The sequence below is a fragment of the Eublepharis macularius genome, chromosome 14 (assembly GCF_028583425.1).
Source record: "Eublepharis macularius isolate TG4126 chromosome 14, MPM_Emac_v1.0, whole genome shotgun sequence".
NCBI classification, from domain to species: Eukaryota; Metazoa; Chordata; class Lepidosauria; order Squamata; family Eublepharidae; genus Eublepharis; species Eublepharis macularius.
This window is the reverse complement of record NC_072803.1, coordinates 59,824,518-59,839,769: the sequence shown is the minus strand read 5'-3', so window position 1 is coordinate 59,839,769 and position 15,252 is coordinate 59,824,518. Positions and strand designations below refer to the sequence as shown.

General features: G+C 46.8%; 1 protein-coding gene across 2 annotated transcripts in view; it reads left to right on the top strand.

The window, feature by feature from the left end:
• LRRC8A (leucine rich repeat containing 8 VRAC subunit A) overlaps positions 1–14,846 on the top strand; it is a 37,330-nt gene extending 22,484 nt beyond the window's left edge. Inside the window, exons 3-4 of one of the 2 annotated variants that reach the window (XM_054998318.1) lie at positions 694–2,857; positions 12,623–14,846. In XM_054998318.1, the coding sequence (XP_054854293.1) occupies positions 701–2,857; positions 12,623–12,898 (2,433 nt within the window). In that variant the 5' untranslated portion in view covers positions 694–700 and the 3' untranslated portion in view covers positions 12,899–14,846. Of the gene's footprint in view, positions 1–693; positions 2,858–6,945; positions 7,126–12,622 lie in introns of those variants that run through there. The other variant, XM_054998319.1, reaches the window with a different exon arrangement.
• The last annotated feature ends 406 nt before the right edge of the window (positions 14,847–15,252 follow it).

Below are 15,252 nucleotides of genomic sequence, written 5' to 3'. Positions count from 1 at the left end.
TGAACATCGGAACAAAATAACATCTGGAGGGGACTTTGGCAGATGAAGAGCCAGTCAGGACCAGCTGCCCCCATCCCCAAACCTCATTTCTCTTTTTCCTCCTCCATAAATTCCTCAAAAACTGAATATTGTAGCTGGGCACTTTGGCCTTCCCCCTCTTCAAATCTGGCTAACTTACCTTGACTGATTCCGTTAAAGAGGTAATGGTTGTGCAACCTGGGCAGCCTAGACCTATCTATGTTTGCTTGGTATGAAGTCCCATTTAGTCCAGGTAGAGACGCTCAGAATTGCAGTCTCGGAGTAGAGTTCTAGAGCTTTGACTGCAGAATTTGAGACACAGGCTGTTGGAAACTACTCCGGGTAGCTGAAGGCATAAAGAATAAGAGCTCTGAGCAAGAGTGGAACTGAGGTGCAGAACTGAGCAGGTAGCGGGGAGAAACACACTCCTACTTTAAGAATAATCTTTCTCAGATTAGCAGACATTTTAGGAATCTACTGTTGTGTGCTCGTGTCTCAGAGTTAGACGCATGATTATTCTCTACCCCACCTCTTGCCTGCCCTGTTTTATCTGCTAGCGACATGCTCAGTCTTAGAATATTTCTGACTTTCCTGTAGTCGCCTGGAAACAAAAGCTGTTTTTGTTTTTTCAGGTAACATTGTGCTCCTGTGCTTTGTTTTTCTTCCCCTTTTCAGGTGAGCCATGATTCCAGTCACAGAGCTACGTTATTTTGCCGACACCCAGCCAGCGTACCGCATCCTGAAGCCATGGTGGGACGTCTTTACGGATTACATCTCTATAGTGATGCTGATGATCGCAGTCTTTGGAGGGACGCTGCAGGTCACCCAGGACAAAATGATTTGCTTGCCTTGCAAATGGGTTACCAAAGATGCTTGCAACGACTCTTCCAGGGACTGGACACCTGCAAGCCAAGACTCGAGTTATTATAATTCGTCTCTAGTGCCACCTCTGGACGTTGGACCAACGGGGATCAAATATGATCTTGACAGGCACCAGTATAACTATGTGGATGCAGTGTGCTACGAAAACCGCCTTCATTGGTTTGCCAAGTATTTCCCTTACCTGGTGCTTCTACACACTCTTATCTTTTTGGCTTGCAGCAACTTCTGGTTCAAGTTTCCAAGAACCAGCTCCAAGCTGGAACATTTTGTCTCTATTCTGCTGAAGTGCTTTGATTCACCTTGGACTACCAGGGCTCTGTCCGAGACTGTGGTAGAGGAGAGCGATCCCAAGCCGGCCTTTGGGAAAATGAATGGTTCCATGGACAAGAAATCCTCTACAGTCAGCGAGGATGTGGAAGCTACAGCCCCAATGCTGCAAAGGACAAAATCTCGGATTGAGCAAGGGATTGTGGACCGGACGGAGAATGGTGTTTTGGACAAGAAAGAAGGTGAGCAGGCCAAAGCGCTTTTCGAGAAGGTCAAGAAGTTCCGCACGCATGTGGAAGAAGGAGACATCGTTTATCGTCTCTACATGAGGCAAACCATCATAAAGGTGATAAAATTCATGCTCATCATTTGCTACACGGTGTATTACGTCAATAACATAACCTTTGACGTCGACTGCAAAGTGGACATAGAGAGCCTGACTGGCTACCGCATGTACCGTTGTGCTCATCCTCTGGCTACCCTCTTCAAGATCCTGGCTTCCTTCTACATCAGCCTGGTGATCTTCTATGGCTTGATTTGCATGTACACGCTTTGGTGGATGCTCCGACGGTCTCTCAAAAAGTACTCCTTCGAGTCCATCCGAGAAGAGAGCAGCTACAGCGACATCCCCGACGTTAAAAATGACTTTGCGTTCATGTTACATCTCATCGACCAATACGACCCCCTCTATTCCAAGCGCTTTGCTGTTTTCCTCTCTGAAGTGAGTGAGAACAAGTTACGGCAACTGAACCTCAACAATGAGTGGACCTTGGAAAAACTGCGCCAGAGGATCACCAAGAACTCCCAAGACAAGCTAGAACTCCATCTCTTTATGCTCAGTGGCATCCCAGATACTGTCTTTGACCTCATTGAGCTGGAAGTTTTAAAACTGGAGCTGATTCCTGATGTCACCATCCCCCCTAGCATTGCTCAGCTCACCAGCCTCAAGGAATTGTGGCTGTACCACACTGCAGCCAAAATAGAGGCCCCAGCCCTTGCCTTCTTAAGGGAGAACTTAAAATCACTGCATATCAAATTCACGGACATCAAGGAGATACCGCTGTGGATTTATAGCTTGAAGACTTTGGAAGAGCTCCATCTGACGGGAAATCTGAGTGCAGAAAACAACCGCTATATTGTGATCGACGGTCTCAGAGAACTGAAGAGGCTCAAGGTACTGCGACTGAAGAGCAACTTGACCAAGCTGCCCCAGGTAGTGACGGACGTAGGCGTGCACCTTCAGAAGCTCTCCATCAACAATGAAGGCACCAAGCTCATTGTCCTCAATAGCCTCAAGAAGATGGTCAACCTGACGGAACTGGAGCTCATCCGCTGCGACCTGGAACGTATCCCTCATTCCATCTTCAGCCTCCACAACCTCCAAGAGATTGACCTCAAAGACAATAACCTCAAGACCATAGAAGAGATCATCAGCTTCCAACACTTGCATCGTCTCACTTGCCTTAAGCTGTGGTACAACCACATCGCCTACATCCCCATGCAAATTGGCAACCTCACCAACCTGGAGCGCCTTTACCTGAACCGCAACAAGATTGAGAAGATTCCCACCCAGCTCTTCTATTGCCGGAAGCTTCGATATCTGGATCTCAGCCACAACCTCTTGATTTCCATACCGTCGGACATTGGGCTGCTGCAAAACCTGCAAAATCTAGCTGTGACCGCCAACAGGGTAAGTAAAGAGAAGGGAGGTGGTAAGGCACCTTCTTGCATACGAAGGGGATCTTTAGATGCTGCTTCTAGGCACTTTAGGAACCAGCAGCCACTGGACTCATTGGGTGGCCTTTTCTCAGGTGATGTCTCAAGAAAGAGAGTAAATAGATAAAAATGTATCTTGAAATGGCAACGGTCTTTTAGGAGTTCATAAATAACTTTTCAAGCCCCATTTCATACATTTGCCTATTAACGAGGTATCCTATAAAAGGAAACCTGCTAAGCTTTGTAGTGGTTCCCAGTTTCCAAACTTCCACAGGCGGCTGCACCTAGAGATTTTTCTTCTCCTGCAGACTCAGTTGCCCTTGTGGCAATGTAGCATCTCACTTTTTTCTACCGCCCAGTAGAAACCCTTGTTCTTTTGGGCATCCACAGCTGTTGGCTGCCTTTCTGTAGCATCCAGTGGGAGGCCAGAGCAGCTGGCGCCAGAGAAAACAAGAGAGAGAAGGGATTTCCTGTTCCCTCTGGCAAATTACACGGAGGGGTTATGAGGATGAATGTGGGGCAGTGTTGGCTATTTCCTTTTCCAGAGCTCAGTACACGGAGAGGTCGAGAGTCGCAATCTCCAAGTAGCTTTGGAACTGGCAGCCGCTAGGAGGTATCTTTTGGGTGCATGGTGCCTCAGGAAGAGGCTAAATGCATGAACCAGCCATATATGAAAAACATCCTTAGGAGAAAAGGAGTTAGGTAGTCTGAGAGAAGTTCCAGAACGCTATCATCCTGACTATATAATGTTTCATCGGCAGAGATAATGGCGGTGAAAGGAAGGGTGAAAATAGGTACAGGAAAGTACAGAAAAACGGTTTAAGTTGGTTTCTGAAAACGAGAGCTGGTGCTCTCAGATTGCCTTGCACCCAGTTTTGCAATCTGGCCGACACGAGTTCTGCAAGCCAATGGCCCTTCAGTTCATGAGCTGTTGCCAAATGCAGCATCTTAAGTTGAGCCTTGGCAGTCCCAGATTTCAGTTTGTCAGTCTGTTCTTGCTCCTCACAACTGGAGGGAGAAGCCTGGGAGTTCGGCAGTGGGTGTGCATTGGGGGGAGGGACCCAGAACACCGAGGGGGCCGGGTTCAAGTGGCTAGAGTAGAACTTGGCTTAGAACCGTGAGTTTCATCTTCCTTGCTGAGAGGAAAAAAGTGTGTGTGTGTGTGTGTGTGTGTGTTTTGTTTGGGGGGGGGACAGGTTCTGATGAACACATCCTCCCAAGCTCAGTGCCACGCTCATTCTCTTCCCCATATCCTGCCATTCCTGTTTGTTAACTGAAAGGATCTTTTGGGGACGGGAATTTCCTTGCTCCCTTGCAACACAGGTGCAGCTCTCTGCTTGTCTGGGATGTCCCTCCTGTCGATTTCTCCCTTCCCCAATGGAAGCCTGCATGTTGGTACCCCGCTTTACCGCTACAGACTCTTGACTTCTTAATTCTTCAGTCAAGTGTAGTTGCTCCAATAGCATAGTCCTTTGTTTTCTGGGACTGAGAGCTTTGTGTTTCTGTGTATATGTTGTTCATATGGTTAGGTGCTTACATGTCAAAGGGGAGGATAGTAATTAAAAGCCAGTATAAGCCTAGCATTATTTTCAGGGTATTTGCCTAGAGTTGCAAAGGTAAATATGCTTTGCGGAGCCTGCCGGGCCTTGCTGTGACCTGAATAACGTATGATTTGAATGTACAGCAGCTCCACCATGAGGTTGGAGTTGGCCGGTTTTTACTGACAGGCTCTTTTGATAGGTAAGAGAATGGGCCCCAGCGCTGGGGCAAGTGGACCAGGGCATCATTTGAAGCAGAGGTTGGTCTTGGGAGCCAGTGCCCAGTGCCAGGGACACTTTCCTGGGCAGGCATCTGCCAGGGTAGCGTTCAGTTTTGGGCACTGAACAGGGTGTTGGACTAGATGGCTTCTGCAAAATAAAGCAAAAAGCCCAGCGGCACCTGAAAGACTTAACAACCATTATTTCAGTGCGAGCGTGTCTGGGCCACAGCTCACTTCATCAGATACGTGATATGACATACCTGAGGAAGTGAAAGTCATAAAAACTCGTATTGAAATGAATATTGTTTTTAAGGAGTCAAAGGACTTTTGTTGTATTTTGCAAGGACGAACTACCACGGCTATTCCTAAGCAATCTGCATAGCCCCTTCGCACTCCATGATTCTCTGTAATTTTAAATATGTCTCATCCTCCATGACCCTGCTATCGGTTGTAGAACTGGCTGCATCCTCTAAAATTCCAGCTTTGCTAATGTAAGGACTACCCCGTCTCTCTTCTGTTCCCTGCTGTACCTGTGTGTTCGGACCAGCACTCAGGATGGATCAGAGTAGCTGCTGCCTCTTATCTTTTCTGAGGGAGGTGCCAGTCGCTGCTTTATCACAGAATACTTTATGCCAAGTGCCAAAGATCTCGGGTTGCACCAAACTAATTTAGTGTGCGGAGATTCCCCCCCCCCCCCCCCGAAATAATCATCTGAAGATCACTGCATCTTCCAAACAGGGGTTCTGCTACCCCTTTTACCAACAGCTTCTTTTTCTCCTTTCTCTCCTGCCTCTTTGTTTGTGTGTTCTCTTGCCTGAGGAAGAGTTCTACACGATTGCAAAACTAGCTCGCTTTTTTGCGACTTTCATTCAGTCTGAATAAGGTGCTGGTGCTGTTTCAAGATTTTCTAGGTAGAGCAACGTGGCTCCCTGTATTTTTTCAAATTATTGGCTGGGAAAAGTGCATCCAAAACAAATAATGGGATTGGCACAGCTTCCTACAAGGAAAGGGCTAAAGAGCTGGGGTTTCTTACGTGAGACAAAACATTATTAAGGGAAGACATGGTGGAGGTTTATTAAGATAAATGGTGTGAGAAAGTAGATAGACAGCAATTTTTTCTTCTTCTCCTAAAATACTAGAACGTGGAGGTGTCCAATGAAGTCAATAAATGGTAGGTTCAGGACAGATGAAAGCGAATGCTTCATAAATCACATAATTAGCCCGTGGAACTCACTGCCTGAGGATTGTCACTAGCTTAGATGGCTTTAAAAAGGGATTTAGACAGATTTCATTAAGGGTACTTTCATTAACGGCTGTTAGCCAGAAGGTTAAATAAAACCTCCATGTTCAGATACTGTATACCTCTCAATGCCAGGAAAGGGGGGCAGTATGATGAGATGTCCTCTGTGTCCCTGATTGTGGGCCTTTTGGGTAGGGTTGCCAGGCATAGCCTGGAAATTGACAGGAATTGGGAGAGGCGGGGACTTACTGTTTTGGGAGGGACAGCCGGCATCCTTGTTGTAATTGTGCTGCTTCCAGCATGACCTGGAAGTGACATCATCGTGCCAGGTGTGGTGCTCTAGCATTTCACCCCAAATTCTGTGGTTTAACTTTAGAGTTTTGGGACAATACTAGAGCGTCACCCAGCAGGATCAGGTCACCCAGGTCATGCCAGAAGTGATGTCATCACACCAGGGATGCAAGTTGAGCCCCCCCCCCTGTCACAGGTCATTTCTTCCTGCTGCCTGCAGAGCCATGGCAGGCAATGAGAGTGGGGGGGGCAGGAGGTCTTGCACTAACAGCAGGAGGCTGGCAACCCTACTTCCAGGTTATCTGGTTAGCCACTCTGGAAAACAGAATGTGAGACTAGATGGACCATTGGTCTGACCCAACAGGACACATCTTACAATGCTGTCGCTTTTCTTTCCTTTACATCTAAGGGCAGACCTTCTTGGGGAGGTGGAAAACTACGTAGGGTTCACGACCGGATTTATCTTTGAACCGATCAAGAGAGATCAGTCAGATGTTAGTGCTTGCAAAGTTGGGGTGCAGCGGCTGCTTTACATTCCGAAGGTCCTAGCTTTGGACCCCAATATCTCCCATTTCAAGGATTTGGGAATAGCAGCAGGTTTTAGGGAAAGGTCTTCTGCCCAAAGACTAGATAGGCCAGCGCTCTGATTCGGAAGAAGGCGGTTTCCCTGTGTTCATGAGATGATTTTGTTGCTGTTCAACATGGCACTAAAGCAAATATGGGGTCACTTTTGGGTTGTTCTCTCCCTTTTCTCCTCTCCGTTCTTATCCAGTGAAGTTGTACCTGCCTGACCCAGTTGCGATGAGAAGTGAGTAACAGTAATACATAATGGAGCAACAGATCCAAAAGCACAGATTTTTTTTCATCCTCTGTGGAACAATCGGAGGCTCAATGTGGAGAACGGCTGTCGGGCGCTCTTGAGCGCAAACGCAGAAGGTGTCAAGGCTCGCAGTTGAATAGAAGGTTGTGTGTTTCTTTGCTGGCAGGAGCCCAGTTCTCACAAGAGGAAATGAAGACACAGATTCTCTGCAGCTGTTGGGTAGGGTTTCTTTTTATGGGTATCAAAAGACCTTGAAGTCTCAAGCTATGGCATTTGCCTTTCTCCTTTTAGCATGTGCAAAGAGGATTTATCTCCCAGTCTAACAAAGCTGAAAGTAACGTGTTCTTTTTCTCCTCCCCCGTCTCCTCTACTGGATCTAGCATGCTAACGTGTCTATGTTCCCTACAGGCAAGGGAGGAAAGGCCACAATTACTGGGGCTCAGAAACGCTCTGCCGTGTTGTAAGGATAAAAAGTTGCAGCAAAAAAGAGCAAGAACCCAGTAGCACCTATAAGACAAAACTTGTGGTGGGGCGTGAGCTTTCGTGAGTCACAGCTCACTTCTTCAGATACAGTTAGAATATGAGCCCATCTGTTCTTATATCTTGGAGAGTGGAGTAATTACAGAAGCCAAATGATAATAGCTGGTGAATTACAATGGTAGGCATGATTGAATAGGATGGGGTATGCAGAGGGGTAGTGGGTGTGGAGAAATGAGCATGGATAATGAAGCCTATGTCTCGATTCAGTCCAGGTAGATGCATTGTCTTGAGCTTCGTTATCAATTGCAATTCTCTCTTTCTAATCCTCCTTGGAAATTCCTCTGCAGGATAACTTTTAGGTCAGCAGCTGAATGTCCTGGAAGGTTAAAATGTTCTCTCACTGGTGTGCAGCAAGGAATGGCAAGAGGTTTCAGGCTGCACAGTTTGCTAACTAAACCAAAAATCAAGTGGTACCTTAGACTAACATTTATTTAAATTTGCAGCAGAGTTGCAAAGACATTAGGAACTCCCTGATGCAGAACCTGGAGTCTGCACGCAGAGCAAGTTATGCTTGTAAATAGTCTGGCTGCCCACAGCAAAAAATAATTGGAATGAATTGGCTAGATGGAGCAACTTTGTGGTGGCCCCCTCTCTTTCTTTCTCCTTACCCTTTAAAGCCAGAAATGGCTACTCATGTGACTAAGTGGACTCATAAGGATTTTTTTGTCTCCATTTTTTGTAAGTTTTACTTCACTCGCTTAAAGGTGCCTAGATCATAGTACATTTTAGTAGGAAGTTACCAGAAAGATGCTTGTCCCTTTGGGAGATACCTAGAAATAATCTGTACAATGGAAGTTGGGATGGTGGGAGGACCTAGTCTGAGCAGTAGATGATACGGCAAGTGTGTTTAATGAAGAGCCACCATGGCTAATTGCAGGCTGCAGTAGTAAGTTCTGCATTTCTCCATGCAATAGAAAAGAGCAAGAGTCCAGTAGCACTTACAGTAAAGATCCAAGGAGCACCTTTAAGACTAACTTCATTGTAGCATAAGCTTTCAAGAGCCACAGCTCGCTTTGTCAGATGCATCCTCTGGATCTAGTAGCACCTATAAGACTAACAAAATTTGTGGTAGGGTATGAGCTTTCGTGAGTCAAAGCTCACTTCTTCAGATGCATTTCTCCATGTATAGATCATGTTGGCTGTAGCTGGCCGTTAGCGGCACCCGTAGTGTTTGTTTCACAGAAACGGAGTCCTGGGCAGAAAGATGTCAAGACTGTAACCTAGCATGAGACTTTGTGGTTTACTGTGTCAGGTTCTCTGGCTGAGAACAGTTCGTGCCACAATAAAGTTAGTCTTTCAGGAGCTCCTTCGTTTTTTACTTGAACCATGTTGCTGAGATGCCCAATTCTTGGGTTTTATGAAAGAAGCTTCACCAAATGACTGCAGCACCTCATGCATGTCAGAACTGAGAGAAGCTGGGATTGTCACATGCTACTGAGGATGGTGGGCAGAGCGCCCCAAATGTTAGTCTTCCTCTCCCCCACCCCCCACACCTCTTGGGTTCTGGAGGCTTCTAACTGCTGGCTGGCCCTGTGGTATCTCTGCCTGATCGTAAGGTCTTCCCTCCTGGAAGTGCACCTTAATAAAATCAAACGGGCAGCCTAGATGACTGTGACACTGAGAGATCTCTGTCTTTCGGTGCTATACCTCTGAAGATGCCAGCCACAGCTGCTGGCGAAACGTCAGGAACTACAATGCCAAGACCATGGCAATACAGCCCGGAAAGTCCACAACAACCATAGCCTAGATGGCCTTCTTCAGGACAGCAGCCAGTAGTTGTTAAGGTCTGGCTGGAAGTTTAGCATCTGTCAGCCTGGTCATAAGCACTAAGAACCTGCGTGTGTAGTTTTAATGAGTTTAGCAAGTTCTGAAGCCAGGACTAAATTCTGTGGGGTCGGTTTTTGTTGCTTTGGACTTGTGGAATAAATGCAACCCTGGTTACGGTTTTTGAAATACTGCTGGACAGCATATGGTGCTAACACCTACAACTTTTTTGGTAGGGGCAGTGACCTGGAGATTTTTTATTTTGTGCTGTCTGCAGTTTTCTGTCAGGTCCACCGTTCCTCTCTTCTCCCCACCCCTGTTTTCTTCGTCACTCTGCTCCTTGCTTGAGTGCGACTAAAGGTTACCGAATCTCATGTTTTATCTCCAAACAGCTGACGTGAAGACCAAGGGGCAGAGTTGGCTCCTTCAGCTGTGAATTTGGGTCTGTTGTGGTTTCTTGGAAATGATGTGTTGATCTCATTAGCTCTATGGCAACGGCGATGCAACTTGGATGCTTATTTTCCCCCCAGAGGTGTGTTCTGTTTTCTACAATGATTTGTTTTCTCTAGGAAAGCTTTTTTTTTTTTTTAAGATAATGACTTTTTCTAGAAGGGCTTCAGGCAGAGCAATCTTAGTTAAAGCAGGACTGTCATTAGAGGCTTCAGAAGGGCCTGTTTCACCCAAGAGTTTGGGTTAAGATCAAGGGTTTTTTTTCCTTTGTGCTAAAAAGTTTGCTTGGCTGCACGTATTTTCATTCCACTTCAACATCTGGTTGTCGTTCTGGGTTGGGAGTGAATAGTGAGCAGTCCTTCTCACTTTAATAGGAAATTGCGTAAAAGACTACTCCTGGAATTAAAAATGGCAGGATATACCCCTCAAGACTGAGATGCGACCTTCTGGGGATTTACCCGATGCATGGAGTGAACTCAGGCTGCCTTCGGTGTGTCATTTATACAGGATTCAGCACCCCTCTCTCTTGATGCAGAATTTGTTACCTGAGCTTAAAAAAACTCTTCAGTCGTATGCCCTATTCACAGCCCCGTCCATGCCAAAGACTAGAAATAAAGGCTCAGTTCATGTGTAACAACAGTTTTGGCGTTACATGAGGAAGCCTTGAGTTTGCGTGCTTCCTTCCCCTCCCCTCCCCTCCCGCGTTTGGATTCCCTTCCTTTTGCAGAAAACTGTTGGTTACCATTGCACCGAAACCATGGTTTGCGCCTGTCCTCCAAACAAGGAAACCATGGTCAGACTGTGGTTCTAGTTGTGGTTTAGAAGGCAAGCCAAAGGTGTAGTCTGTGGATTCTGGCTGAATGCCTTGAAACAGGGCGGCCATCTCAGCATGTAAAGGGAGGGGAAGAAGAGCGCACGCCCACCATAGTACTTCGACTTGTGCCCAAACTTGTTCTTTTTCAAACGAATTCTGGGAGTCGTATGATACACAGATCAATCAAGGATTAGCCTGTACACATTGTATGTTTGCGAAGTGTTAAGCCCCCAACGACTATTTTTGTTTTGCTTTTGAGGATATACAAGGGAAGTTGGGTCCCACGGCGCTTTGTTTGCTTGATCATCGTTGCAGTTGCCTCTTAAACAACCGAGTGATGGCCTTTTCTGTTATGCCGTCTCATAACTGTGCCACTGGAGCATCTCCCACAGCGGGAGCCCAGATAGCTGGCAACAAGTTACATTGACGGATGGTAGCAGTTCATGTGCCCGTGACCAATTGACACTGGTCTAAACTTCAAAAGCAAACTCCTGTGCTACAAAATGCAGAAGGTCCCCTGCCTGTTGTTAGCTAGATGCAGAAGGGTGCGTGTAGGGGAAGGTTACAAGCATCCCTGAGAGCCAGCAGCCGCCTGTTGGACAGAGGCTTGGCTTTGAGTAAGTTTAAGACTTTATTTCGTTATGCTGTACAGGAATGCCTTGGAGCAAATATGCTGTGGTTATTTGTAGAATTATTGGTCGGAAGAAGACTGTTCTCGAAACGAGCCTAAGGAGACGGGGCCGGCGAAGCTCGTAGCCATCAGGGTGGAAATGCTGCCTCTGGTCTTCGCCTGCAGGCGAACAAGCGGCTTCCATTAACTGCAGATTGAAAGATTGGTGTGTGCTCCGCGATAGGCGCCTTGGATACCAAAGGAATAGGAAAATATATGACATTTTGGTGCATGGGACTTTGCTATTGAACTGGACTATTCTGGTTATTACACTGAGACATAAAACTGGTTATTGTTAACAGTTGTTTGATTGCAAACTTTTTGTGCGCCTCCTTGAGTTTTGGCTCCCTACTCTTGAGTTTATCCTACAGGAGGTTTCCGCCTGGTTTTTCACCAAGCTTCTGCCTTTGCCATGTGCCCCTTTCACTGGTCAACTGTATCACAGACTTATTGTGTAGGGAAAGCTACAAACCCTAACGGAGTACTTTGCACGTTTTTAACAAGCCCTGTACATGATAGTAGAGGTACCTTGCAAAATAAGAGATAACATGGCTATGTCCATGAAGACGGGCTTGCAAGTGAGTGGAAAGTGTCGGGGTAAACCTCAGAAGCCAGAGGAGGATTCCCCTGGGGCTGGCGCTGCAACACTCTGCATAGTTGGTGGTTCTTTCTCATGACTAATAAGTAGAAGGGTGCAAGTTGACGTAATTCGTGCGGCTTTATACCAGGAGCAGAGTTCAGCTTTTCTGGCGCTGGAATTTACACTTAACTCCTGTCCCACTTCCCAAAAAAGCAGCCCCTCCTGCCCTGGCAATGCAGAGCTCCTGGCTAAGGGACACTTATTCTAAAAGCAGGCGCCAGCATCCCACCGCTCAGTTGAAACTCTGGCGATGGTGGGCTGTTAGGTGGCGACCTGGATCCGCTGCATCCTTCAGGTGAGGACCGACTTGCAAGGCTGATAATTCATTGGCTGTATTCTGGTTCTTTGTGCGGGAGACAGTTGTTTCTCCAGCCAGAGCTAAATAACGTTCTGGAGCCCTGCTTCGTATCCCCCTCCCGGTTTTTTTTAAAGTGTAGACATGATCATTTTAGTGGTACCGCTCTTCTGTGTGGACACTCACTCAGCAGTGCGTCCTGCCGGGCCACATCGTTAGTGGAGTTCAGACACGGTTATTTTAGAGGACCTTGGGGACTGCAGAGAAGGAATTGCTCTGTATCTTACGGTTTTGCTGCATACTTTATTGCTTATGGCGTGTTCTTGTTGGAAGTCATCTCATGAATCATAAAAGTGGACAAGTGGGATGTAATAAACGTAAACACACGCGCGCGCGCACTGGCATTTTTTGTTTTTAAAAAAATAATGGTTTCCCTTTCCTTTTTCCTTCCGCCAGATTGAGAGCCTCCCGCCGGAGCTTTTCCAGTGCAGAAAGCTTCGGACTTTGCACCTGGGGAACAATGTGCTGCAGTCCCTGCCTTCCCGGGTGGGCGAGCTGACAAGCCTGTCTCAGATCGAACTGCGGGGGAACCGCTTGGAGTGCCTGCCGGTGGAGCTGGGGGATTGCCCCTTGCTGAAGCGCAGCGGGCTGGTGGTGGAGGAGGACCTCTTCAATACTCTGCCCCTGGAGGTCAAGGAGAGGCTGTGGAGGGCTGACAAGGAACAAGCTTAAGCCTTTGTTGCAAGGAAAGGGAGAAAAACGAACACCTTCCCCACCAAGGAGCCAGGGGGACTGCTGGCCTTCCCATTCCCGTGCTCTTATTCCTCCCTCCTGCCCAGCAAAGCAAAAGAAACCTCCCGGCCAAAGGCAGACCAGCCAAGGAGAGCCCTGCAAATGGTTTGCAGTGGATTGGAAGTGAACTTGCCTTTCTCCCTTGGAATGTGTGGGGTGGGAGGGGGGGAAGGTGGTCTGGGGTCAGGGAGAGGAGAGCGGGAGCAAGCAGGAAGTGAGGCTGCCATTCATAGGACAGGAAGTTGGACGCTGTTGCAGCCCAGAAATGGAACGATTCGTTACAGTAGTGCCGACTTCTAATGAGCATCAAAAGAAGAATTGCCTTCAGATCAAAGGGGTGGGGGAGAGAAGAACGAGAGGCATCCGGTGCTGCCCGTTGCTGTCATCTGATGGGGAATCCGGCGTTTTCGTGTCTGTTCTAAGGTCAGGAACCCGGCTCAACCTTCAGCGCTACTCAGCCACATTGGCTTGGTTGTACACTAACTTCAGTGATGTCTGATCTGTTAAGGGTCTTTCAGGGGAGCTGAAAGGACGGGAAAGAGTCTTGAATTTGTGTGGGGGGGTCTTTTTTTTTTAATTTTAATGCTGGCATTCCTCCCCCCCACCCCACCCCCATATATCATGAATTTTACCTCCAGTCACATTAAAAACAGTTTTGTTTTGTTTTTAAAGAAGGAAAATGTTTCTTAAAAGCTCTCCGTCTCTTGTGTGGTTTTCTTGAGGCTGAGTCTTTAAACCTTCACACCTGTGTCTCTTGATGCATGTACTGCAAATAATACTGGGTGGGATGATTTTACTATTATTTTTTTGTGTAGCGACTCCAGTGTGTGAAATTGGGCCAAATTTCCTTGGAATATGAAATGCTAAAGGTGCAAGTCTGCAGTATTTAATTTGGAGTACAGCATACTTGACTAGAATGGGTTGGGAGGGTTTTATTTTCAGAATGATTTTTTTAAAATGTCCTTCCTCTTAGCCTTCTCTCTGAATATTAAAAACACTGCGGTCAGTTCAAAGCATCCCATTTTGAAATAGGAGCACAAGTGTTGGTGACCCTGGCAGAGATGAACACACATTTGGTTGCATTGACTCCTTTTCTGAGATGCTGCCAGCATCTTCTGTGAGTTTAAAACTTGCTGTGCTTCTCCTCTCTATGTTGCGCTTTATGATTTTTATAGCAGCTGGTCTGTTATTGCAGGGTCATGTACAGGAAAGTAATTTTTAGCTGTCATTTGTCAGAGTTGTTCCTGTTCCAGTGACATGGGACTGGTGGCTGATTCATAGAGGACAGAGTTGAGCCGCTTTCCTCAGTCCCTCTCAATCCTTCAGTGTTAAAAGGTATAAAACGCCCCTTTTTTGCTTCCCATCATAGGCATTCCTTGGAATGTGAGCAGATGCACCTCGAAACCAGTAGAGCTTGCACTACAGTCTTACCTACCCAGTGAAAGTAAAATGACTGACAGCTACCAATCCTGTCCCAAAATATTTGGGAAAACTTTAGTATACAGTTGCCGCTAGTAAAGTCTCTGTTCCATTAAAGACCAAGGTCCAGAGAAACAGCCTGGTCTCTTGGAGGTGAAGGGAGGTGTTGCAGGGGGTAAAATACAATAATGTGACTTGGAAATCTTTTGTTTACTATCAAGCTGCGAGAAAGATGTTTGTCTTTGGCTTCATGAAGGTGGGTATCTTTGTAAACCCCCTCCCCTTTTTTAAAATGGTTCTGGTTGTGAGAAGGAAGGAAAAAGGAGCCACGGCTAGCTTCCATTTCTTCTGCACTGGATGTAATCAGAGAAAGACACACACATACTTAGCAATGCTGGAAAAACCACCCCGAACTAAAACTTATTAATCAGGCTCTGATATTGTCAATGTTTAAATAAAGCTATATGGAAATCCTAAGAGAACTTGAGTCCGTTTGTGTTGAATGCAAAGAAAGCTTCCTATACAGTTGCCCTGAGCCCTCCGTGTACCGCGCAGGAGTAAAGATAAACATTTCAGACACTTTGTGCAGTCAGGCTGTTGGCCCATCTTGCACAGTATTGTCTGCTCTGTGATTTCAAGCAGAGAGAGGTGTTTCCCAACCCCTGCTGCTTTTGGAACAGGAGATACCAGGTAGTGAACCACCTTCTTGCACACCTGAACCTTTACCGCTGGCTGCAAAAGGACCCTTCGCAAGGCCAAAAGGCTCTTGCTTTTTTCTCCCTCTTCATTAAAGAAAGCTCCTGGCTGTCTTGTTAGCAGAAAGGTGTAGAGCTGCCCGCCTGATTTTGGAGCTGGCCGGTGTTTCAGGTCAGTCA